This window comes from Moschus berezovskii, chromosome 27 (assembly GCF_049115385.1).
Source record: "Moschus berezovskii isolate FMDL1 chromosome 27, NW_MosBer_1.0, whole genome shotgun sequence".
In the NCBI taxonomy this organism is placed as follows: Eukaryota; Metazoa; Chordata; class Mammalia; order Artiodactyla; family Moschidae; genus Moschus; species Moschus berezovskii.
This window is the reverse complement of record NC_142486.1, coordinates 21041016-21066525: the sequence shown is the minus strand read 5'-3', so window position 1 is coordinate 21066525 and position 25510 is coordinate 21041016. Positions and strand designations below refer to the sequence as shown.

The following is a 25510-nucleotide window of genomic DNA, read 5'->3' as shown; positions in this document are numbered from 1 at the left end:
AACGCTGGTGCTGCTGCCTTCATGGAGGCCTCAAACTGTAAGGCTGAAAAGCTATGAAAACAGAACGTCATGGACCCCACCCGGAGATGTGACAGCTTCCCCTGGGGGAGGGGCAGGGGCCTCGGGACACACTGAGAGGGGGCTCTTGGAGGACATCATCGTGCTTTAGCTGAAGAAGTTTAAACACCTGTGTCACCGCCCTGCAACCGTGACAAGTACATGAAGAGTACCCTGCCCAACAGTACACGTGCGCTGCAGAAGCTCCTGACAGAGTCCCTGCGATGGTGAGCAGCTGTGGATTATTGCAGTGGGGTGAGGTAGGGGGAGGTGGGTGATTGCTTAGCCCCAGGGGGCTCGCAGGTGATGTGTGCATCACATCATGTTTTTATGGGATTTGTACCAAAACACTGCAACTCTCTCACAATAAATGTTTCCAAGTGTCTCGACCATGCAAGGTGCTGTAATTATGTGCTTTCACTCAATATTCCCTGGGCTTCCCTGCCGCCTCAGACGGTAAAGAATCTGCTTGCAATGCAGGAGACCTGGGTTGGGAAGATCCCCTGGAGAAGGGAAAGGCTCCCCACTCCAGTAGTATTCTTGCCTGGAGAATTCCACTGACAGAGGAGCCTCGTGGCTACAGTCCACGGGGTGGCAAAGACTGACTGAGCGACTACGCACATTCACTTCTCACTCAATATTCACCACACAGAAAGGAGACATTCTCACCATCAGTTTCCCCAACTAAATGACAACAGGACTCAGAAAGGTGCACGAACCCACCCAAGGTCCCAGCTAGTTAAGTGCCTGAGCCAGGATCTCAGCTCAGAGGGCTCCACCTCCAGGGCCCAGGCTCCCTCTCAGCCGGAACGCCCCTGACTCTGCACCGCTTCATCTTTACCGATGGAGTCTACAGCCTTGGCCGAGTCCAGGTTAGGCTACCCTCCTGCCCTGCCTGCATCCTTCATCCTCCCTACCCCTCCTTCCTGAACACCACCCCATGCCCTCCCCACTATTGAACAAGGTCCCACTTGAACCCTGGGCAAGTCAGTATCACCCTTATTTCCCTGACTAATTTCATAAACAAATATCAGCTATTTCGGTAGCTTCAAACCCTCCCCTTCTAGAGAAGGTGATCTGGCTTCATCATACATCCTTTGGTCCAGTTTGAATTTTCAATATGGATTTGCATTGCTTTTTAAAGTGAAGGAACTGAAGCAACGAACAGAAGAAGCAAAAGTGAAAACATCAGCAACGAGAACGGGGAGGAGAGAGGATGCGAGAGGACCAGGCTCAGAGACCCGGTTCCTCACCTGTCAGAGCTGAGAGTCAAGACAGAACAGTCAAAGGTGATAAACAAACAAACACATTTTCTTCACAGTCTGGAGACAAGAGTGAGAAGGCTAAGACTCCTTGAGCCCAATGCAGGGGGCCTGGGTTTGATCCCTGGTCAGCGAACCAATATCCCGCGTGCCGAAACTGAGGCCCAGTGCAGCTGAACGTATTTAAATAAAAGACTAAAACTTGTGACTTCATGGGCAGTAAAGAAGGAAGACTTTTGCCTTTTTACACCTTTTTGTATTTAAATATATATGTATTTCTGAAAGCATTTTACTTTTGCTATTTTATAATAAAATTTTTAAATTTCAAAAAGAATGATTTCATCCACAAAATTCTGGTTGGTGGCAGAGAAAGAGGTGACTTTTATTTGGTTAAACCTGTTGCTGATGGCTCTCTCTTTGGAGGTCCCGTCTGGGCTCACCTGCTCCCCCTCCATCTGCAAGCAGGGTCCCTGTCTGCTCAGTGCCTTCCTGTGAGCCGCCCTCGGAGGCGCAGACTGCCCACGGCAGTGACCTGTAACAGCACGGGGCCCTCAGAGCTCACAGGGGCATGTTCAGTATTCCTGGAATGACAAGGGCTCCCTGAACTTATGGCAGCAAAAGAGCATTCAGGTCAGTACGAGGAGTTTCTTGAGACTCAAGGCAACTTGATCTTGTGCAGAGCCTGAGAATGCATCCGTCCATAAGCTAAAGACTGAAGCATCTAACCTCCCAAGGGCCCTTCCACCTCAATCACACAGGTCAGAGAATGCAGCCTTCTACTGATTTCTTACCTCTTCTTTTCTTTAAGTAAATTTAATTTTGGTCTTCCCCCTTTCTTTCTCCTAATGGCTTTATTGCATATGCATTTCACAAATCACACAAGTCAAAGGTTTTTATGCAGTCACAGAGTTGTGCAACCATCACCACTATCAACTTTAAAACAAGCTTCATCAGCCTTAAAAGAAACCCTGTTAGCTTTTAGCAGTCATCCTGCATCTCCTCCAGATGCCCCCCTCTCCCCAGCCCTTTTGTTTAGCTGCTCAGTCACGTCTGACTCTTTTGCGACCCCATGGACTGCAGCCTGCCAGGTTCCTCTGTCCATGGGATTTCCCAGGCAAGAATACTGGAGTGGGTTCCCATTTCCTCCTCCAGGGGATCTTCCCAACCCAAGATGGAATGAACCCACATCCCCTGCCTAGGCAGCCACTAACCTATTGTCTGTTTCTATAGATTTGCCTGTTCTGGACATTTTGTATTGATGGAATCATATAACGTGAGGTCCTGTCTGATTGGCTCCTTCTACTGAGCATGATGTTTATATATTTTTTTATTTTATATTTTTAATTACACAAGAAATGTGCTAATTTATTCTCCTTTTTAAGAATCAGAAAATAACAAAGCTAAGTCTCCTGTGACTACTAACTTAGTAGCAAACTGTCTGTTAAGGTCCAGGTATTAACCTTTGCAAGTCACAAGGTCTCTGTTCTAACTACTCAATTCTAACTTCATTGGGAGGATTTAGAGGCCACAGATAAATGAATGGGCTTGGTGGAATTCTAGTTACGCTTTTACAAAAACTTTTACAAAAACAGACTTGGCTCATGAGCTAGAGTTTGGTGACCTGTATTCTATGGGCATATATAATGCACTTATAGTTTCAACAAGGATCCAGAACAGGAATTGGCACTCCTGGTTTCTTGTAAACAAAATTTTCCTGGAACAAGGCCACATCCACTCAGGTATGTGTTGTCTCTGGCTGCTTTTGTACCTCTGGGGAAGCACTCTTTATGAAAGTCTCTATTGACTACAAAGCCCTCAAGGCCTACCATACTGATCATCTCATCCTTGGCAGAAAAGCTTTGCTGAACCCTGCTACAGAAAATGTACTCTACATAGTATCCTGCAACTTTTTATTCACTTCAACAGTATGTTTTGACATCTACCCCTGCTATTATGTGTAGATTGAATTAATACCTTAACTGCCTCGTAAGGAACTCCCCTAGTATGAATATACCATATCTTATTTGGCCATTTCCAAATTGATGGACATTTTGGTTGCTTTAAATGCTCCACCATAATGAATGTGCTGTGATGTTCATAGCATCATTAAGGATGTCCCCTTAGGCTTAGGTGCAAGTGCCTCTCCAGAATTCATGGCAGGAATATGGACATCCGCATTTTTAAATGGGAGACACCACTCTTCCATGAGGCTGGCCCTGACTCCACTCTCCCAGCCTTACTTGGCAAAGAGGGACTTCAGGGACACCAGCAGGCCATATCTCCCTGCGGCTGGCCCTGATCCCACTTCCCCAGCCTTACTTGGCAAAGAGAGACTTCAGGGCTGTCAGCAGGCCACAGGTCCCCAGGCCATTGGTGAATCTGATGCATCTGTCAACGGCTGCAGAAGACAGGCCAAAGAGCTTGTTCACAGAGTGGCTCAGCTCCTGCACACAGTCAATGACTTCCCCGTGTTCCTGGTCAGCAGAGACAATAAAAAGCTGCCTCAGACTGAAGAACAAATGAATAGACAACATTCAGATGGGAGGAGCTCCAGACCTCCTCATTCATGCTCAAACCACTTCCTACGAACATCAGAAATGTAGTCCCAAACTATGAGAGCTCTTTAAGAGCCTGACTGAGGGAAGAACATTCTAAGCGGCCAGTGAGATCACAGAAATAAACTCCCGGCCAAAAAGCATGATCAAATCCTTATAGTCATCCTTATATATATATATTTTTTATCTCTTTCTTCTTTTTCTGTGATTAAGATGGTATCTCTCCCTCTGCGGAGGAGGCAATGGCACCCCACTCCAGTACTCTTGCCTGGAAAATCCCACGGATGGAGGAGTCTGGTAGGCTATGGGGTCACTAAGAGTTGGACATGACTGAGCGACTTCACTTTCACTTTCATGCATTGAAGAAGGAAATGGCAACCCACTCCAGTGTTCTTGCCTGGAGAATCCCAGGGACGGGGGAGCCTGGTGGGCTGCCGTCTATGGGGTCGCACAGAGTCGGACACGACTGAAGCAACTTAGCAGCAGCAGCAGCAGCTCTCCCTCTGGCTCTCAAGTGAGGGTCTGAATTCTCCATATCACACACTCCAAAAGAATGCAGTGAAAAAAAAACATGCTTCCTTCAGGAGTAAGAACATAACTGAGCGGAACGGACTTTCTAGGGACATCCTTAGAAAACAGAAAAAAAATGGCAGGAGGCGGCCGACTTGAACTACTGTAAGATCTATTCTTCAATGTCAACTCACCTCCCGCTAGACAGACTTAATCATTTGCAATGGAAATTCCCCTCTGGTGTGTCCACCCTGTGGACCTGGCCTGAGAGCACTGTCCTCCGCTCCAGTGTCTGTTTGCATATCTGCCTTGAACAAAAGACTGCATAATCATGACTGATTCAGGGAGATAACCAACTTAATCTTGAGAAGATTTAAGCCTCTGAGGGGTGCTAGGTCCTTACTGGGGATTTTAAATAAAAAACCAGGTAGCAGACCTGTGGTCTCGTTTTAGTTTGGATTACAAGAGCCCAGGAAGCACTGACAGCCCATGTTTTACACACCTGTTCCCACTCTCTGCACTCCGTATGCCGGCTCCCACCTTCTCTGAAGCATCCCAGCCACCCCGACCCTAGTCTGGCAGACAGAGCAATACCCAGTTGGTCCTGGCAGTGCTGTGACCTTACCAGAGGCACCTCGCTGAACTGGATGAGGAGGTACTTCTCTTCCATGTCGCCATACTTCAGCTGGTAGGGCTTGTACGGACCATACACAGCATCCACCAGTTCCATGACTTTTACCAGGTTTTGCTCATCTTCAAGGAAATCAGAAATTAAAAGCAATAATGAACAAGGAACTGGAAACTAACTGGTGAAAAATGATAGGTGGAAGGACCTCTACTGCAGCTTTTCCTATTTCATTTTTGGGGTGACTCCTTTCTGTTCATCTGCTTTTACCGTTCATGGAACCTGCAACAATCACGTCAGTAAATATTTCAATAAGTTTGAGCTTTGTGTATATTTGCCTAAAGCGCTATTAAAGATACTGATTCAGGAAGCTTCCCTGGTGATCCAGCGGTTAAGAATCAGCCTGCCAATGCAGGGGTCACGGGTTTGATCGCTGGTCCGGGAAGATCCCATGTGCCACGGGGCAACTAAGCCTGTGGGCCACAACTACTGTGCCTGAGCTCTAGGGTCCATGCTCTGCAGGAAGAGAAGCCACCACAGTGAGAAGCCCACCTACGGCAACTAGAGAGTAGCCCCCCACCCCAGGCTTGCCGCAACTAGAGAAAGCCCTTGGGCAGCAACAAAGACCCAGTGCAGCCAAACATAAAGAAATAAAAATTTTAAAAATAATAATAAAGATACGAATCCCCTTAATCCTATAACCCAATCATAATTGAGAACCTCTTCAAATGATAACCCTCCCCAGGGTCAAGTTCAAGAACTGCTACAGAGAAAAGGCTCTGCACAAAGAACATTTTCATTTGGAGCATTCCTAGGATTTTACAGAAATGGGATATGCACCAAAATTCCTATATTCAACTACATGAAAATTTTAATGTGCATATTCTGTGATAAGGTAATTCAGCTGCTAAGAATTCTCTCTTCAGCTGGGATCCAAAATCTTGCCCATAGCCTGCAACGTTCTTCCATCGCTTGACCTCAGGAGGTGAAAGAGGGGGAAGTTAAAGATGAAGGCTCTGCTAACTGAAGTTCTCCTGCTTTCAGTTAAGGGACTGGGTGCAAATGACTTAACTTTTCAATGTCTGTTTCCTCAACTGTAAAATGAGGTTAATAATGGCATCAATTTTATAAGCTTAACTGGAGATTATGTAAAATAGTATGTCTAGCACATGTCAGCACTCAATAATGCCAGCTACTTTTGTTATACGCAGCCTGGCGTGCTGCAGCCCATGGGGTTGCAAAGAGTCGGACACGACTGAGTGACTGAACTGAACTGACTTTTGTTATTACTTCTACAGCCTTAGCCTCTTTCACAACTCCCCTGGCCGCCAGGCTTCTCTCAGTTCCTCAAAAGCTCCCCTGTGGCCTTGTTCTTCCCTATCCCTCTTCATCTGGTTAACTCCTATTCTTCCTTCAGGACCCCCTCAGTTCATGTCTAGGGGTCTCGATCGTCTTTATCTGCTTAGGACCATTCTACTTTTCTCCTAGAACCATTTTGCTACTGTGTAATTATACACTTGTTAGTATGATTATTTGGCTATTTCCCACTGGAATATACATTGTATGAGAGCAGGGACTGTGTCTGGTTTTAGCATGGCATCCTCAGCATACAGCACTCTAGAACTAGCCCATTTATAGTTGAATAAGTAGATTAAATACCTTTTGACCTATCCATAAGAGGGTCAAGAAAAATAATTGTATGTGTATATAAAAAACACAGAGACACACATATGCGCATGCACACACACACTGCTGATGGAAACCACGATTCTCTCTGTAGGAGAGAACAGATGCAGTAGGGAATGGCAAGAGGTAAAAATCTATTGGTGTTGGAGTTGATCTGGAAGTATCAGTATAAACTGGTAATTTTTAAAAATATAGGGTTTCCCTGGTGGCTCAGTTGTAAAGAATCTGCCTGCCAACACAGGAGACATGGGTTCAACCCCTGATTGGGAAGGATCCCACGTGCTGCAGAACAATAAGCTGTGTACTACAATTTCTGAGTCTGTGCTCCGGAGGCCGGAAGCCATAACTACTGAGCCCTAGTGCCATAGCTACTGAAGGCTGAGTGCCCCAGGGACCATGCTCTGCAACAAGAGAAGCCACTGCAATGAGAAGCCTGCTCACCACAATTGGAGGAAAGCCCACGTAGCAACAGACTCAGCACAACCAAAAATAAATAAATAGGTGCACATGTGCGCCCTCCCTCTCGAACCTCCTTCCCACCTCCTTCCTCATCCTACCCCTCTAGGCTGTTACAGAGCCCAGGTTTGAGTTCCCTGAGTCGTATGCCTATGGCTGATTCACGCTGATGCTTGGCAGAGACTAACACAATCCTGTAAAACATTTATCCTTCAGTTAAAAAATAAATTTTTTAAAAAATAAAATAAATAAATTAAAAATAAATAAATAAAATAAGTGTATTTCCTAGCTCTGCTCACAAAGGGCAAAGGAAGTAATAATAGCCCAGCAACAATAAGCACCCATGGTGCCAGATCTTGGTTCCTAAATACCATTTCCCACTAGAAGAAACCAAGCTCGCTGAGAAAACAGCTGATTCCAGGTCTGAGGCAGTACAAAATGTTCCTGGATCTGTGTGTGCCAAAAAGCAATAAAACACTCTAAGGCTGATAGGGACATGTGAAAATGATGCAGGAGCCAGCCTGAAGGGGCAACCACTGACCAAATTTGAAATAATTCAAGCATCAAAATGAATAGTGAAAATAATGTATCATAACAACTCCGGGAGTTGGTGATGGACAGGGAGGCCTGGTGTGCTGTGATTCATGGGGTCGCGGAGAGTCGGACATGACTGAGCGACTGAACTGAACTGAACTGAACTGAATGCAATGAATAAAAAAAATCCAAAAGTTTATAGTGACATTAAAGAAAAACAAAGGAAGAAAAATCACCTCACAAAAATAAAATATATGTAAAAGAAATGAGAGAACTAGAATATTACCATTTTATAATCAGCAATGTAAAAGTTTATTCAGTCAGGAATTACCAATGGATGCTAAAGTCATTAGGTAAATGTTTCTTAAGGAACGGAATATTACTATGGGCTCAAAATATCACCCCATAGATAATTATTAATTACAAAGAGGAAAAGGTAACTTTACAATGGAGTGACCTGGCAGGTATAACTACCAAGTGATTAATCCAACCCATCACCAATAATTGGACATTATGTGTCTCCTGATGTGATGCCATAGGAAGTATACATCATCAACAGTGTAGTATTCTCATTAAAAATGTTTCATCTAAATCTAACCACAAGGAACCAATCAGGTAATTCCAGGCTATAGGACATTCTACAAGAAAACTACCCTGTATTCTTCAAAGACATCAGTGTCATGAAAGACCAAAGATGAGATGACTGTTTTAGTTTAAAAGAAATTAAAGAGAAAGGACAACCAAAAATAATGCATATACATTGAGTGGACTTTAATAAGAGGTAGGGAAACAGCTATAAAGACTGTTGTGGAACTAGGAAAATTTGTGTACTGGATGACAGTACTGAATCAATATAAAACTGGGAGGGTGACAGTGATAATAAAATAATGCATTAAAAACATTTAACAAGGACTTCCTTGGTGGTCCAGTGGTTAAGAATCCACCTGCCAGTGCAGGGGACGCAGGTTCAATTCCTGGTCCAGGAAGATCCCACATGCTGCGCAGCAACTAAGCCCAAGTGCCACAACTACTGAGCCCACACATTTCAACTACTGAAGCCCCCACACCCTAGAGCCCATGCTCTGCAACAAGAGAAGCTGCCACAATAAGCCCACACACCAACTGCAAGGAAGAGTAGCTCCCACTTGCTGCAACTAAAGAAAGTCTGCACATTAGCAACAAAGACCCAGCTCCATCAAAAATAAATAAATAAATAAATAAAAATTTTTAAAAGACAGTAGTTATTTTGGAAAAAAGCTAACAACACTGTAAAGCAATTATACTCCAATAAAAATTAATAAAAAATAAAAAGCATTTAAGCACATACACACACTCATATACAAATATGCATGTGTATATAATGCAAAATATTGTTTCTGGACAGCTGATTGAGTTTGCTCTTTTTCCTTCCTTGTATTTTCTGAGTTTTTCTAAACTGAATATGTGTGTATGTGTTCAGTGGTGTCCAACTCTTTATGATCCCATGGACTGTACTGCTAGGCTCATCTGTACACAGAATTCTCCAGGCAAGAACACTGGAGTGGATTGTCATTTCCTACTCCAAACATATTGCTTATTAACTATAAAGTCAACCAATTATTTTTTTTTTACTTTCTACTGCATAACCTTTTAGATATTTTGAGTTATACTACATACATTAAAATAGAAAAGTCTTACAGGTAAAATAGACAAGTCTTAAAGGTAAACTAGAAAGTTAGAAAACGTATCTGCAACATAGCTGATGAGAAAAAAATCCATACTATGTAAGATATTTTGCGAATACACACCAAAGCTTCAATAGTGGTTATTTCCAGCTCGTGGGATTATAGAAGAGTTTCATTTTATGTTATAGATATAACTGTACCATGAATTTTTATAACAGTGCTTTGTTGATTTCATAACATATTTGATAAAACATTGTTTTAAATAAATTGCCCTTATAAATTAACCAGAAATAGATTAAACTCTCAAACAGAAAAAGAGGCAAAAGAGTAAGTAATTTAAGAGAAAAAATATAACTTTTTATAATATAATTTTCAAACTGGCTAGTAATCAAAGAAATGAAAACTGAAACAATATATTGTTAACTGTCTAAGAAACTGGAAAGGGGAAAAACAAGAGAGTCTAGTGCTGGTTAGGGCATGGGGGAATGAGCAGCCTTATTTACTACAGATGAATCTGTAAAGAGGCAGAAACTTTCTACAGAACAAAATGTGACAAAATCTTTAAATTTTTCATTTATTAGCAACTGTAATTTTCAAACTTCTTCCAAGGAATAATCAGAGGTGGGCTCCAAAGTTAATGTGCAAGATTGTTTATAATAGTTTTATTTCTAAATAGTAGATTAAAAAATTAAAGTAAGCCATCGTTATCAAATGGTCATTAAAAACCATTTCTTTGGAAGATATTTAATGACATAAAAATGCTCATTATATTAATGTGAGCAAAAAAGAGTCTAAGACAATATAAACTAGTATTTTTCAAGATACATGCATATGTATATATTTATATATGCATCTATTTCATATGTTGTTGTTATTTAGTCACTAAGTCATGTCCAACTCTTCTGTGACCCCATGGACTAAAGGCCACCAGGCTCCTCTGTCCATGGGACTTCCCAGGCAAGAATACTGGGATGCCAATTTCCTCCTCCAGGGGATCTTCCCAACCCAGAGACTGAACATCTAGAACATTGGCAGATGGATTCTTTACCACTGAGTTACCCGGGAAGCCCTTTATTTCATATACATTTATGAACATGTATATTTATATATGAACTACTGGGAGAAAATAAAATGTTCCCATGCCTCTCTGAGTGAAGAGATTATGGATCATTTTTATTCTCTTTTATTTTTCTGTCTGTTTCTAAAGGACTTTTAAATTAAAAGATACATATACTTTTTTAAAAATCTCAATAGGAATCATGAAAAATCTAAACTTCCATGGCTGACTAACAAAGTACTTTCTGTATCTGATTCTTTAGAGGGTGGTTCTCTCTTCTTCAGCAATATCCATCACCAGTGGGAGGAAAGCAACCTGCTTCTAGCCCTGCCTTCATTCCACTCTGCCCCTGCAGGACACTCAGCCTAAACACTCTCCAACCACCAGCACAACGATGTCCAGATCCCTGGAAGCTGCCCACATCCACCGTGCCTCTCCCACAGCCAAGGCCTGACCAGAGAGTGTGCCAAAAACCCCGATGAGTCACTAGGAACTCGAACAACAAACACACTCCCTGGAATGTACGAGGTAATTACACACGAAGGTAATTAAAGAGAATAACTAGTAAATAAAACAACTTAGTGAGACGCAGCAGCCCAAAGGCAGAAGCAGGCCTTCCTGAAGCGACTTCCTGATTTGACAGCAGCATTCCTCACGAGGTCTGTGTGACTTAAAGCTTTATGATGCTTTTAATATAGATGGGAAACAGCTGGGGAAATGTAACACACCATGCATTGTTTGCCCAAATGGGAATAAAAAGCGCTGTGTTCTTACACGGCATCTGGGGAAAGCCCAAGTACCCTATAGCCGCCCTTGGTCCTAATACTGCACACTTGCCCTTAAAATTATGCTGTTGCCCTTGCAAAAGCCTCCTCTAATCCACTTGTTCTCTTGAACTTACTTTTTTAGGTTGACTTGCCTGAGGTTCTGTGATGGCTTAAAGGAAGAGGACACCACCCTTCCAGCCTAACTCGCTGCCCACTTGCTGCCACTAATGTCCATCTGCCTCTTACACTCTAAGCCCCTGCAGAAGTGCCTGTCACTTCCCCAGCATGTGTGAAGCGCCTAGGCAGCACTGGAGCTAGGCAAATATATTAAGCAACAATTATTTCCACAATGGCAATGTTTTCATGGAAAAGGTTTCCCTCTCTGTTGAGAAGGAAAACACTGCTCCTTTCCAAGTCTGTAAAATCACTCACTGGAAAAGGCAAACAAACCCAGGCCCCCCCGGCCACCCAAAAAAAGTGAGTGAAGGCAAGTCAGAGAGCTGGCAGGAAGCATGTTTACGTGCGTGGGGAAGCAGGGCCATCTCCAACCCCTTGGCAAAGTGGGCGGTGGCATCGTAGAACTCCAGCAGCTTGATGAGCTCCAGCTCAGGTCCTGCCCGCTCCACGCCGGAACTGAGGCACACGGGCAGAGAGGGCACCAAGGCCCCCAGGGTCTGAATCAGCAGAACAGTTACTACGTCATGGGGGTTCTTGAAGACCTGCAAGGGAAGAGAGATGTGCGTGTTATCACATGGGAGCAAACCTTCCAATGAAGCAGACTCCTGGATGGCCTGCAGGAATCCCTCTGAGCCAGGAAGTGGTCTGATCAAGAGCTCCAGGGTCCAGGCTTTGCTCAGCACCCATGCAGATGTGCTCAGAAGCCAAGTAAACTAGCAAGACTTGTGCCTTGCCTCTAGGACAACTGGCTACTTCATGTCTGCCTAAACTATTTTCAAATCTATCACACGTAGTATCTAGATATTGGCTAGAGAGAGGACTGTGAAAATGAAATGCAGAAATGGGGAGGGTGTGGGTGGCAGGGAACAAACAGAACTAAAGAAGAGCAATTCACTGAATCAGTTGGAGGACCTGGAAGCACATTTGTAGACCAGCCTGCAAATCCCCTGTCCATGGGATTCTCCAGGCAAGAATACTGGAGTGGGTTGTCATTTCCTTCTCCAGGGGATCTTCCCGACCCAGGGATCAACCTGGATCTCCTGCATTGCAGGCAGATTCTATACCCACTGAGCTAGATAGTAATACTACCCAAAGCCATCTATGTATTCAGTGCACTCTCCATTAAAATCCCAAAAGTATTTTCTGGAGAAACAGGAAAACTCATTCTAAAATTCACAGGGAATTTCAGGGAACTCCAAATAGCAAAAACAATATTGAAAAAGAAGAACATTGACTATCTCATACTTCCTATTTTCAAAATTTACAACAAAGCTATAATAGTCAAAACAACGTGGCACCTGAGTAAGAATAGACAAATAGCCCAACGGAACAGAATAGAGAGCCCAGAAAAACACATGCATGGTCAAATGATTTTCAACAAGGGTGCCAAAAATCATTCAATTGGAAAAGGACAGTCTTTTTGACAAATGGTGCTCAGAAAACTGGAAATCCACATGCCAAAAAAAAAAAGTTGGATCCTTACCTTATACCATATACAAAAATTAACTCAAGTGTTAAGACCTACATGTTAAAGAGTGAACTATAAAATTCTTAGAAGAAAACATAGGATAAATTTCTCAGGATCTTGGTTTCTTATGCAAGGCTGATGGGAATGTAAAATGTTGCAGCTGCTATGGAAAACATTTGGCAGCTCCTCAAAATGTTAAACATAGGATTATATGATCCAGCAATTCCACGTGCAGGTATACACCCCAAAAAATTGGAAACAGGGACCAAAACAGATGTTTGTACACCCACGTTCTCAGCAGTGTTATTCCAAACAGCCAAAAGACAGAAGCAATTCAAGTGTTTATCTACAAATGAATGGATAAGCAAAATGTGGTAAATACATACAACAGATTATTCAGCCATAAAAAGGGACCGATCCTAGAAAACATAGTGCACCGTACATAAAACAGCACTCACTTGACACCAGCACTGATATCATGTAAGTATTCCCTCTTTTTTCATCTGCCCCCAAAAGAAGAGGGGTACCAGTGTGACTATCAACACGAATGCACCCACTGAAATCACATGGCAGCAGCTGGTTATAAGGTGGTCACGTACATGGTCCAAAATGTGCTTATATCTTTTCTTAGATTATTATGAAAACATAAGACCACATTTTTTAATTCTCGTAGCGAATTCAATGAGCACCTATTTAGTTTAATAAATATCACTGCTGGAGTCTGAGAGAAAGAGACAGGAAATTTGCATTTAACCCAACAAATATCGAAACGACCAATTTATATTTCCTGAATGACAGCTTCCAGCCATCTATTAGGCATCACCATTGAGCTGAGCCACTCTCTCTTAGAATTTCAAAGTGTCCCGGGTTGGAATTCATTCTTTTCCTGCTGCCCTTCAGACCTGTTTTTCTCACCTTCCTTATTTCTGTCAGTAGCATCTCCATTTGACCAGAATAAAAATCTCCCTTTTTCACTTTCCTTTCTTTCAGGCCCTTTGTCACTTACCAGGTTCTAACAACTGCCCATTTGTCAACTGATGCCTTTGTTGTGCTACCATCGCCATCCTAGACCAAACACTGCTTCCTATCTGTCTTCAGTCTTTCCTTATCAGTTCACCCTATCTACTACTACCAAATTCACTATTTTTAAAGGTTATTTAGAATTTTTCTTATGCTTTAAATGCTTAAATATTGCACGATTCAACAATTCACATTTTGCCACAAATGCTTTACTTCCTAAACCATTGCAAAGGTAATCACAGGTATCATGACATGTTACTGCTAAATACTTCAGCATATTATCTCTTGAGAATAAAGTCAGCTTTATCACTACAATACCGCAACTAATCAAAATTAACCTTGATGTAATACTTATACCTGCTACAGTCCATGTTCAAATTTCCCCAATTGTCCTTTTAATGTTCTTTTGAATAGCTTTTTTTGTCAACATGTGGAATCCCATCCAAGATCGTGAAATTACATTCAGTTGCCTTTTTGTCTCCTTTAATCTTAATAACTCCCTGACTGTTTTTCTTTCATGACACTGACATTTTTGAAGAGTCCAGGACAGTTGTTTCAAAAAATGGTCTTTGATTTATCTGCACGCTTCCTCTTGGTAAGACTTTTTGGAAGAGAAACTACATAGGTAATGGTCTGATACCAAAGTGATTCTTAAAACAGTAACATCATTCTCGCTACTGCTCCAGATGCTCAATGCCTTCTAGAGAAAGCCAAACTCCTGTCTTGCATTCAGTGTTTCTCCATCATATATTCCCACTCCCTCCACACAAAATTGCGCCGATACACACCCTCCTCTGTCTCTATCCAAAGTATTGATATTCCCTCCACGATGCCCCAAACATAAGAGAATCACAGAGATCTTTAGATATCACCCAGTCCAACTTCCTGATTTGACAAAAGAAACATTTTACTACAAGAAAGGATGGAACCAATGGAGAAAATGAAAAGTACTCTTATCTAGAATGCATGAGACAGGATGCTCGGGGCTGGTGCACTGGGATGACCCAGAGGGATGGTATGGGGAGGGAGGTGGGAGGAGGGTTCAGGATGGGGAACACACGTACACCCGTGGCGGGTCCATGTCAATATATGGCAAAACCAATACAATATTGTAAAGTAATTAGCCTCCAATTAAAATAAATAAATTTATATTTAAAAAAAAAAAGAAATCCTGACTCTTCTCCTCGTATTGTGAGAAAGGACTAGACAATGAGTATCTAGTTCACTTTTATCTCCTACTTAAATGACTTGAGGTGGGGGAAGAATTAAACAACTCTAAACCAAAGCCTTCTAATTGGTTGGGCAGCTGAAACTATAATGTTTACAGCTGACAGTTTCAGCTGACCGACCAACAGGTCTCTCATGTTCAAAGGTGTCCCTTTTCCTTTAAAGTGATCTGGCTCAAAGGATGCTTTGGCCATTGGTTAAAGAACAACCAAAAGGTTCAAAAGACTACAAGATCAAATTTAACAACTAGGAGCATGGAATTAACCCAAACAACACATGCAGAAACAAGCTGGCAGTACCTTACACTGGAATCCTCCAGGCAAGAATACTGGAGTGGGTAGCCATTCCCTTTTCCAAGGGATCTTCCCAACCCAGGGAGTGAACCCAGGTCTCCTGCATTGCAGGCAGCTTCTTTATTCTTTACTGTCTAAGCCACCAGGGAAGTCCCACCTTACACTATAAACAAAAATTGATTCAAGATGGGCCATAGAACTAAATGTAAAAGCTCAACAAGCATCTAGAAGAAAACAAAGAAGAATGTCCTTGCCACTCGGGGGTTGGTGATGGTTTCTGAGGACAAGAAAGAATAATCATATAAGAAAAATATGATAAAATCAAGTTCATCAAAATCAACACTTCTGCTCAGACTGGAAGGAAATATCTACAACATATATCTGATAAAGAACTTATTTCCAGAATATATAAAGAACTTCTATAACTCAATAATAAAAAAAGCATGTTACCCAATTTTTTTTTAAATAGGCAGACCACCAAAACAGATACTTCACAAAGGAAGATACACAAGTGGCCAATAAGAAAAGGAGTTCAACACCCTTAGTCATCAGGGAAATGCAAATTAAAACCACGGTGAGATACTACAACACACCCACCAGAATGGCTGAGATGAAAAAGACTGACAACATCTAACGATGGCAAGGATGTGGAGCAATCGGAACTCTCACGCACTTGTGTGTGGGAGTGTAAAGAAGCACAATCACTGTGGAAAAGTGCTGATTTCTTATATATCTAAATATAGACTGACTCTCGAACCCAGCAGAGCCTCTCCCATGTCTGCACCCAAGAGATATGAACGTGTGGCATCCACAAAAAGACTTTCAGAACAATGTTCAGAGCGGCTTTCCTTACAATCGCACCAAACTAGAAACAGTCCAAGTGTCCATCGAGAAAAGGCTGAATAAAAAAAACTGAGATATATTCATACCACGTAAGAGCGTTCAGGAATGAAAAGGAACAAACTACTGATACACACGACAACACGAATAAATCTTCAAAAACAGGCTGAATGAAAGAAGCCTCCACAAAAGAACATACACCGTAAAATTCCATTTACATGAAATTCTACAACAGGCTGAACTAACGTATGGTGGAAAAAAACAGAACAGTGCCTGCCCTCGGTGATGTTGGTACGAAGACTGAGAAGGAACACAAGAGAACTTTCTAGGATGACAGTTGTGTTCTGTACCTTGGTAGGGGATTAGGTTAAACTGCATTTGTCAAAACTAATCAAATGGCATATTTAAGATCATCACATTTCACAATTTACCTAAAAAAAATCTCAGTAAACAAATATTGAACTCTAGTCAATGATATGTTATGTTTGGAAGTGAATGATGTTTGCAACTTACTTTGAAATGAGTCAAAAAATAAGATGAGTCGGTGAGCAGACAGACACACGGGGAGATGGATAGATTTGTGACAAGGCAAACATGGGAAAATGTTCATTGCAGGACACAGGAGGTGTGGGTACATGGGTGTTCACTGTACAATTCTTCCGAATTTTTTGTATGTTGGGAAATTTTCACATTAAAATACTGAGGATAAAAAGTCTTCAGAGACAAATTCACCCTGGCACCTTTGGTTTTCCTCTGCTCTATACTGAGCTTTAGGAGATGACAGTCACGTATCATGCTCACATTTTGAAAAGAAAACGGGCCACGGGACAAGAGTGTAAATAAGGATAAACTTGTATCTTATAGGGACTTCCCAGCGGGCTCAGTGGTAAAGAACCTGCCTGCCAATGTAGGAGACACAAGAGACCACGAGACAAGGGTTCGATCCCTGGGTTGGGAAGATCCCCTGGAGTAGGAAGTGGCAACCCACTCCAGTATTCTTACCTGGAATTTTCCATGGAAAGAGAGGCCTGGCGGGCTACAGTCCATACGGTCGCAAAGAGTCAGACACGACTGAGCATGCACACAAGGACACACATCACATCTTACAAAACTTGGGGTGAGGCTTGAACAGAAGTGTGAGAAGTCGAAATCCTTTTTCTCAGTCACTCAAGGGCATCTGTACATATGAGCATGAACTGTCTTTATCCTCCTAATATAAGCAGCAGACAAGGACACAGAAATGAATGTGGATGGATAGGGTCACTGAAAACTGACAATTACATAAAAACCATGAAACTTCCACAGGAGATGGTTTTTTGTTTTGCTTGTTTGGTTGGTTTTTTTTTTTTTTTTTTTTTCTGAATGGTTCAAGAAGAAAGAAACAAGGATGGAGAAGACTGCTTCAATGATCTTGAACGACGTGACCCTGGATGAGGTCAAGTTCATGCCTGCAAATGACTGACCAATACTTGAAGGGTGATTCACAATGAATTTTGAAAAAAATGTAATAAGCCACACCATGAACAGGCCCAGTCAGTCATTACTCAGACAAAAAAAGAAGATCCAGGGCACCTCCTGGCATGAAGACATGGGACCAGTGATTTATACCCTTTAAGGCTGAAAATTCGAGAAAGTAAAGGATGGAAAGTTCCTGAAAGTAAACGAAATGAAGGTCCTCTGTCTCACCTCTGCCCTAAGTCAGAGGGCACCTTTAAAACTCTATATTGCTCCTCTAACTCCTGGTGTATTGTGAAAACAAGGGAAACTCACTTTAGACCAGGTAAATTTTACCCAAAGTTAAGATAAAAAAGTTTGGTTCACTCAAGCACAACCTGACTAAGGGCCTCCTGCTTTTAGATCAGAGGATAACGGCCTCCAGGAATTCCATGGGCTGCCTGGCTGAACACAAGCAACAGTGTCACATTAGATCCTATTTAAGATACAGATAAGAGCGATAAGAAGAGTTTGAACCTGAAGCTTTGCCTGCCTTGGGTTTCGAAGCTTATCTTTTAAACCTTCTGGTGATGGCAGCATAAGCGGAGGTTCTTCAAGTGGAGCTGTGGGTGTCAAGGTCATCAGCCTCTCCCTTGGCACCACGGGCTCTGTCCTCCTGAAAACCCAGATGAGCTGTTACCTGTGAGGCCCACTGGATTTGCGCGTGCCAAGCACCGAGCAAGGCATCATAGAGTCCAGTGAGCTGCCGGTCCAGGGGCAGGTCGGTGTGGCACAGCTCCTGCCAGGCCGCTAAAAGCTGCACCTGTGGAGGTAGAACAAAGGAGGCCTTACTGGGTCCGCTGAGATACGCTGCCTGCTGCCCTCCTGCCCCCCCACCTCGGCCAGAGATCCACCACTGCCTACTCTCCTGGGCAAGCAGGTACCCACGGACGACCGCTGGCTTCAAAAAAGGCAGAAAAGGGACTTTCCTGGTGGTTAGGAATCCACCTTCCAATGCAGGGGATGTGGGTTCAGTCCTTGGTTGGGGAACTAAGATCCCACGTGCCACGGGGCAACTAAGCCCACAGGTCATAATGAAGACCCCACATGCTGCAACCAAGACCCAATGCTGCCAAATAAATAAATAACTTTTTTAAAAGGCAGGAAAAACATTTATAGTCCACCTGCTCTGCTGTCATCGAGAGCTGGAATCTGTAGCCCTCCAAGTGATCCTTTCTCCTTTTATCTTTCTCCCAAACCATGCCAATGTACTCAGCACACCCCCATTCTTCTGAATAGACCTCAGGGATGGCCGTGAAGATGTATTTCAGCTTCATGTCCTAACCCCACTGTTTAAAAGACATGTGAGCATTGGATTTGCAGGAATTAAGTTAGCCCAGGAAGCTGTCAAGATTTTCAGCAAACTAATCTCAACAAACCTAGACAACAGATAAAATTCTCAAGGTTTACTGAAAGTATAATAAACTTTGTGACAAGAATCTCCCTTAAAAGACAAAAATGTGGTGGCTTAGTCGTTAAGTTGTGTCTGACTGACTCTTGCAACCCCATGGAACCTGCCAGGCTCCTCTATCCATCATGGGATTCTCCAGTGGGTTGCCATTTCCTTCTTCAGGGCCTCTTTCTCACCCAGGAATCAAACCTGGGTCTCCTGCATTGCAGGCAGATTATTTACCGATTGAGCTTTGAGGGAATCCCAAAACACAACAATGGGAAAAAACTAAAAACTCTTCCATCGTAAGGGAAATCCAGCTACAAAAACAAAGGCTGAAAACCAACGACTCTTTTTCCCAGAATCCAGAGACTGGACCGAGGGCACCCCCTACTGGCTAAGTAAAAGAAAAAGGCCAGAGAGCACGGAGGCAAGCATTTTTACCTTTAAGTAAGAAACAGATTAGGAGAAGGCAATGGCAAGCCACTCCAGTACTATTGCCTAGAAAATCCCATGGATGGAGGAGCCTGGTAGGCTGCAGTCCGTGGGGTCACTAAGGGTCGGACACAACTGAGCGACTTCACTTTCACTTTTCACTTTCACACATTGGAGAAGGAAATGGCAAACCACTCCAGTGTTCTTGCCTGGAGAATCCCAGGGACGGGGGAGCCTGGTGGGCTTCCGTCTATGGGGTCACACAGAGTCGGACACGACTGAAATGACTCAGCAGCAGCAAGAAACAGATTTGACACTGGGACTCCGTGGCCCAGCTCTACAAACGCTCCACAGTGGCAATCACGCACAGCTTCTTACCTTGTGGCACTTGTAGTAGTATGCAAGAAGTTGGGGCATCCGGTCAATTTCACTAAAAACCTTCACAAACATTTTGGACTGATCTAAAGAAAAACAAGGGAAGATGGAAAATGTGTACATACGGTTACTAAGTTTTCTGTTGCAGCCAAGAGCAAGAATTCAGCAGGATAAACGTGGATTAATTGTGAGCTACTGTTCAGAAGTTTCTAAATTCATGTGTTGAGATAAAAAACATGAAAAACAAGTAAAATTAAGGGTAGAACACGTGATTCAATGAGATACCACAAGCCCTGGTTTGTTGAGAATAGTCCATCAGCAAGGATCACGGAACTTTTCTGGTGGTCTGGTGGTTAAGAATCCACCTGCCAATGCAGAGGACATGGGTTCCATCCCTGGTCTGGGAGGATTCCACATGCCATGGGGCAACTAAGTCTGTGTACCCTAGAGCCCATGCTCTGTGACAAGAGAAGTCATCGCAATGAGAATAGCTTCCACCTGCCACAACTAGAGAAAGCCCAGGCGCAGCAACGAAGATCCAGTGCAGTCAAAAATACAGAGATAAAAATTTAAAAAAAAACAAAACAACATTGCTCATTTAAAGAAACAAAAAAAAGGCATCATTAATAGAGCTCAGGTTATACAATAGCAAAGTAAACCTCACATGTGAATGGAAAAATAAATCAGAATCAGGGCTGGGACTGGGGGTGGGGGGCTGGGCTCTCACTCTGCAGGTTGTATGAGGGCAGGATAAGCATCTCCTTCAACTTGGTGTTTCTGGCATCTCACCTGCCTCACCTTGTCCTGGCCTTGGCTAGAATCATAAAACGTCAGGGGCAGAAAGTTGTCTAAAATAACCGTCAATCAACCACATCATCGGGGTGAGGAAACTGCAGCCCAGAGAACTTCAGTTGCCTGCAGATCAACAGCAGGACCGCTGACGGAGAGACAGGCTGAACTGCTGCTACTCAACCACTTCCGACCTACAAAAACAGGCATTTCATGGGACCCAAGCTAGTATTCACAGGATCTAAAAATTACTGGCACAAGCAGACTTTCTGTCAGGTGCTAAGAAGAAATCATGCTCTGTGCTGCCCCAGAGCCTTTGCACTTACTGTGTCTGGGATGTTCTGCTGGTTCTCCCTCTGTGGGGAGGGAACAACAGAAAATACGTACATACTGTAACCAGGTCTTCTGGTGCAGCCAAGAGCAAGAATTCAGAAGGATAAATGTGGATTAATTGTGAGCTAGTATTCAGAAGTTCCTACCCAGACAATGAATTAACTCATGTGTGGAGATCATACACATGAAAAACAAGTAAAGTTAAGGGTAGAACATGTGACTCAATCAGATACTACAAGCCCTAGCTTGTTGAGAATACTGTAAACAACGGACAGTATGTGTGTGTGTATATGTGTGTTACATTGCTTCAGTCGTGTCTGACTCTTGTGACCCCGTGGACTGTAGCCCACCAGGCTCCCCTGTCCACGGGATTCTCCAGACAAGAATACTAGGGAGGGTTGCCACACCGTCCTCCAGGGTATCTTTCCAACCCAGGGATCAAGCCCATGTCTCCGGTGTCCCTTGCATTGGCAGGTGGGTTCTTTACCACGAGAGCCACCCAGGAAGCCCCAACTGACTGTAAGTATGAAGGAAAAACTGCCCGCAATCCTATCACTCCTGTTAAACATTGTCATCTTTTTAGTGGACTGTCAAAAAATATTTTTTAGAAAGAAACTGCTACAACGAGCACTGGTCTAAATATATAATCCAATGTTGAGAAATTTCTACCCAACAGAGTAGAATTTGTTATTTCTTGAAACAAATAATAAAGCAGAATTGGCCAACAGCAAATTCATTTAGCAAAAGTACTGTAAAACCTTAAAAGTAACAATACATGGGTCTTTTGCCCTTATAAAAGGGAAGCCCATGGCTCAGATGGTAAGGAGTCTGCCTGCAATGTGGGAAACCTGGGTTCGATCCCTGAGTTGGAAAGATCCCCTGGAGAAGGAAATGGCAACCCATTCCAGTATTCTTGCCTGGGAAATCCCATGGACGGAGGAGCCTGGTGGGCTACAAGTCCACAAGATGGCAAAGAGCTGGACACAACTGAGTGACTTCACGACTTCACTTTCTTTCTTTGCCCTTATAGAGGAATCTGAGTTTTCAAGATCAATACATTAAATAGACAAATTTGTAAAACTGAGTTAAACAAGTTTCTGATTTGGACAACAGAGAGAAAAAGAAAGTCTACTTTGGCAACCACAGGACTTCTAGGCTCTTAGCACATAACCAATTCAATTCAAAAAGACCAGTGAGCATCTGCTGGACAAGGCCCCCTGCCAGGTCTTTGTGGACCTGACCTTCTGGCCACCCCACATCTACTGTCCTTCTTCTAAAAGAACTATGGTCTTCATAGCGGCTGGACTAGTTTGCATTCCCATCAACAGTGTAAGAGGGTTCCCTTTTTTCTGCACCCTCTTCAGCATTTATTGTTTGTAGACTTTTTGATAGCAGCCATTCTGACTGGCGTGAGATGGTACCTCATTGTGGTTTTGATTTGCATTTCTCTGATTATGAGTGATGTTGAGCATCTTTTCATGTATTTTTTAGCCACCTGTATGTCGTCTTTGTTTAGTTCTTTGGCCCATTTTTTGATTGGGTCGTTTATTTTTCTGGAATTGAGCTATATGAGCAGCTTGTATATTTTTGAAATTAATTCTTTCACAGTTGCTTCTTTTGCTATTATTTTCTCCCATTCTGAAGGCTCTTTTCAGCTTGCTTATAGTTTCCTTCATTGTGCAAAAGCTTTTCAGTTTAATTAGGTCCCATTTGTTTATTTTGGCTTTTATTTCCATTACTCTGGGAGGTGGGGCATAGAGGATCCTGCTGTGATTTATGTCAGAGAGTCTTTTGCCTATGTTTTCTTCTAGGAGTTTTATAGTTTCTGGTCTTACATTTAGATCTTCAATCAATTTTGAGCTTATTTTTGTGTATGGTGTTAGAAAGTGTTCTAGTTTCACTCTTTTACAAGTGGTTGACCAGTTTTCCCAGCACCACTTGTTAAAGAGATTGTCTTTTTTCCATTGAATAGTCTTGCCTCCTTTTTCAAAGATAAGGTGTCCATAGGTGCGTGGGTTTATCTCTGGGCTTTCTACTTTGTTCCATTGATCTATATTTCTGTCTTTATGCCAGTACCATACTGTCTTGATGACTGTGGCTTTGTAGTAGAGCCTGAAGTAAGGCAGTTTGATTCCCCCAGTTTCATTCTTCTTTCTCAAGATTGCCTTGGCTATTCAAGGTTTTTTGTATTTCCATACAAATTGTGAGATTATTTGTTCTAGCTCTGTGAAAAATACCATTGGTAGCTTGATAGGGATTGCATTGAATCTATAGATTACTTTGGTAGTATACTCATTTTCACTATATTGATTCTTCCAATCCATGAACACGGTATATTTCTCCATCTATTAGTGTCCTCTTTGATTTCTTTCACCAGTGTTTTATAGTTTTCTATATATAGGTCTTTTGTTTCTTTAGGTAGATTTATTCCAAAGTATTTTATTCTTTTCGTTGCAATGGTGAATGGAATTGTTTCCTTAATTTCTCTATTTTCTCATTATTAGTGTATAGGAAATAAGGGATTTCTGTGTGTTGATTTTATATCCTGCAACTTTACTATATTCATTGATTAGCTCTAGTAATTTTCTGGTGGTGTCTTTAGGGTTTTCTATGTAGAGGATCATGTCATCTGCAAAGAGTGAGAGTTTTACTTCCTCTTTTCTAATCTGGATTTCTTTTATTTCTTTTTCTTCTCTGATTGTTGTGGCTAAAACTTTCAAAACTATGTTGAATAGCAGTGGTGAGAGTGGGCACCCTTGTCTTGTTCCTGACTTTAGAGGAAATGATTTCAATTTTTCATCATTGAGGATAATGTTTGCTGTGGTTTTATCATGTATGGCTTTTATTATGTTGAGGTATGTTCCTTCTATTCCTGCTTTCTGGAGGGCTCTTTTTTTTTTTTATCATAAATGGATGTTGAATTTTGTCAAAGGCTTTCTCTGCATCTGTTGAGATAATCATATGGTTTTTATCTTTCAATTTGTTAATGTGTTGTATCACATTGATTGATTTGCAAATATAGAAGAAGCAAAGAATACTTGCATCCCTGGGATAAAGCCCACTTGGTCATGATATATGATCTTTTTAATACATTGTTGGATTCTGTTTGCTAGAATTTTGTTGAGGATTTTATAATCTATGTTCATCAGTGATATTGGCCTGTAGTTTTCTTTTTTTGTGGCATCTTTGTCTGGTTTTGGAATTAGGGTGATGGTGGCCTCATAGAATGAGTTTGGCAGTTTACCTTCCTCTGCAATTTTCTGGAAGAGTTTGAGTTGAATAGGTGTTAGCTCTTCTCTAAATTTTTGATAGAATTCACCTATGAAGCCATCTGATCCTGGGCTTTTGTTTGTTGGAAGATTTTTTATTACAATTTTAATTTCCATGCTTGTGATGGGCCTGTTATGATTTTCTATTTCTTCAATTTTGGAAGGTTATACTTTTCTGAGAATTCATCCATTTCTTCCAAACTGTTCATTTTTTTGTCATATAGTTGCTGATAGTAGTCTCTTATGATCCTTTGCATTTCCGTGTTGTCTGTTGTGATTTCTCCATTTTCATTTCTAATTTTGTTGATTTGATTCTTCTCCCTTTTTTTCCTGATGAGTCTGGCTAATGGTTTGTCTATTTTATTTATCTTCTCAAAGAACCAGCTTTTAGTTTAGTTGATTTTTGCTATAGTCTCCTTTGTTTCTTTTTTATTTATGCTCTAATTTTTATGATTTCTTTCCTTCTATTAACCATAGGGTTCTTCATTTCTTCTTTTTCTAGTTGCTTTAGGTATAAAGTTAGGTTATTTATTTGATTTTTCTCTTGTTTCTTGAGGTAAGCTTGTACTGCTATGAACCTTCCCCTTAGCACTGCTTTTACTGAATCCCATAGGTTTTGAGTTGTTGTATTTTCATTTTCATTTGTTTCTATGCATAGTGTGGAGATTCCTTAAAAAACTGTAAATAGAACTGCCATACAACCCAGCAATCCCACTGCTTGGCACACACATGAAGGAAACCAGTATTGAAAGACACACGTGTACCCCAATGTTCATCGCAGCACTGTTTACAATAGCCAGGACATGGCAGCAACCTAGATGTCCATCGGCAGATGAATGGATAAGAAAGCTGTGGTACATATACACAATGGAATATTACTCAGCTATTAGAATGCATTTGAATCCGTTCTAATGAGGTAGATGAAACTGGAGCCTATTATATAGAGTGAAGTAAGTCAGAAAGAAAAACACCAATACAGTATATTAACACATATATATGGAATTTAGAAAGATGGTAACGAATGACCCTATATGTGAGACAGCAAAAGAGACCCAGAGATAAAGAACAGACTTTTGGACTCTGTGGGAGAAGGTGAGGGTGGGATGATTTGAGAGAATAGCATTGAAACATGTATATTACCATATGTGAAACAGATTGCCAGTTCAGGTTCAATGCATAAGACAGGGCGCTCAGGGCTGGTGCATCTGGGACGACCCTGAGGGATGG

At 42.1% G+C, this 25510-nt stretch overlaps 1 protein-coding gene across 1 annotated transcript in view; it reads right to left on the bottom strand.

The window, feature by feature from the left end:
- COG7 (component of oligomeric golgi complex 7) overlaps nucleotides 1-25510 on the bottom strand; it is an 89376-nt gene that overhangs the window by 41400 nt on the left and 22466 nt on the right. The window contains exons 5-9 of the mRNA XM_055409677.2: nucleotides 19896-19978; nucleotides 18333-18455; nucleotides 11694-11892; nucleotides 5010-5137; nucleotides 3639-3793 (exon numbers count right to left, since the gene is read on the bottom strand). Of these exons, the coding sequence (XP_055265652.2) occupies nucleotides 3639-3793; nucleotides 5010-5137; nucleotides 11694-11892; nucleotides 18333-18455; nucleotides 19896-19978 (688 nt within the window). The remainder of the gene's footprint in view (nucleotides 1-3638; nucleotides 3794-5009; nucleotides 5138-11693; nucleotides 11893-18332; nucleotides 18456-19895; nucleotides 19979-25510) is intronic.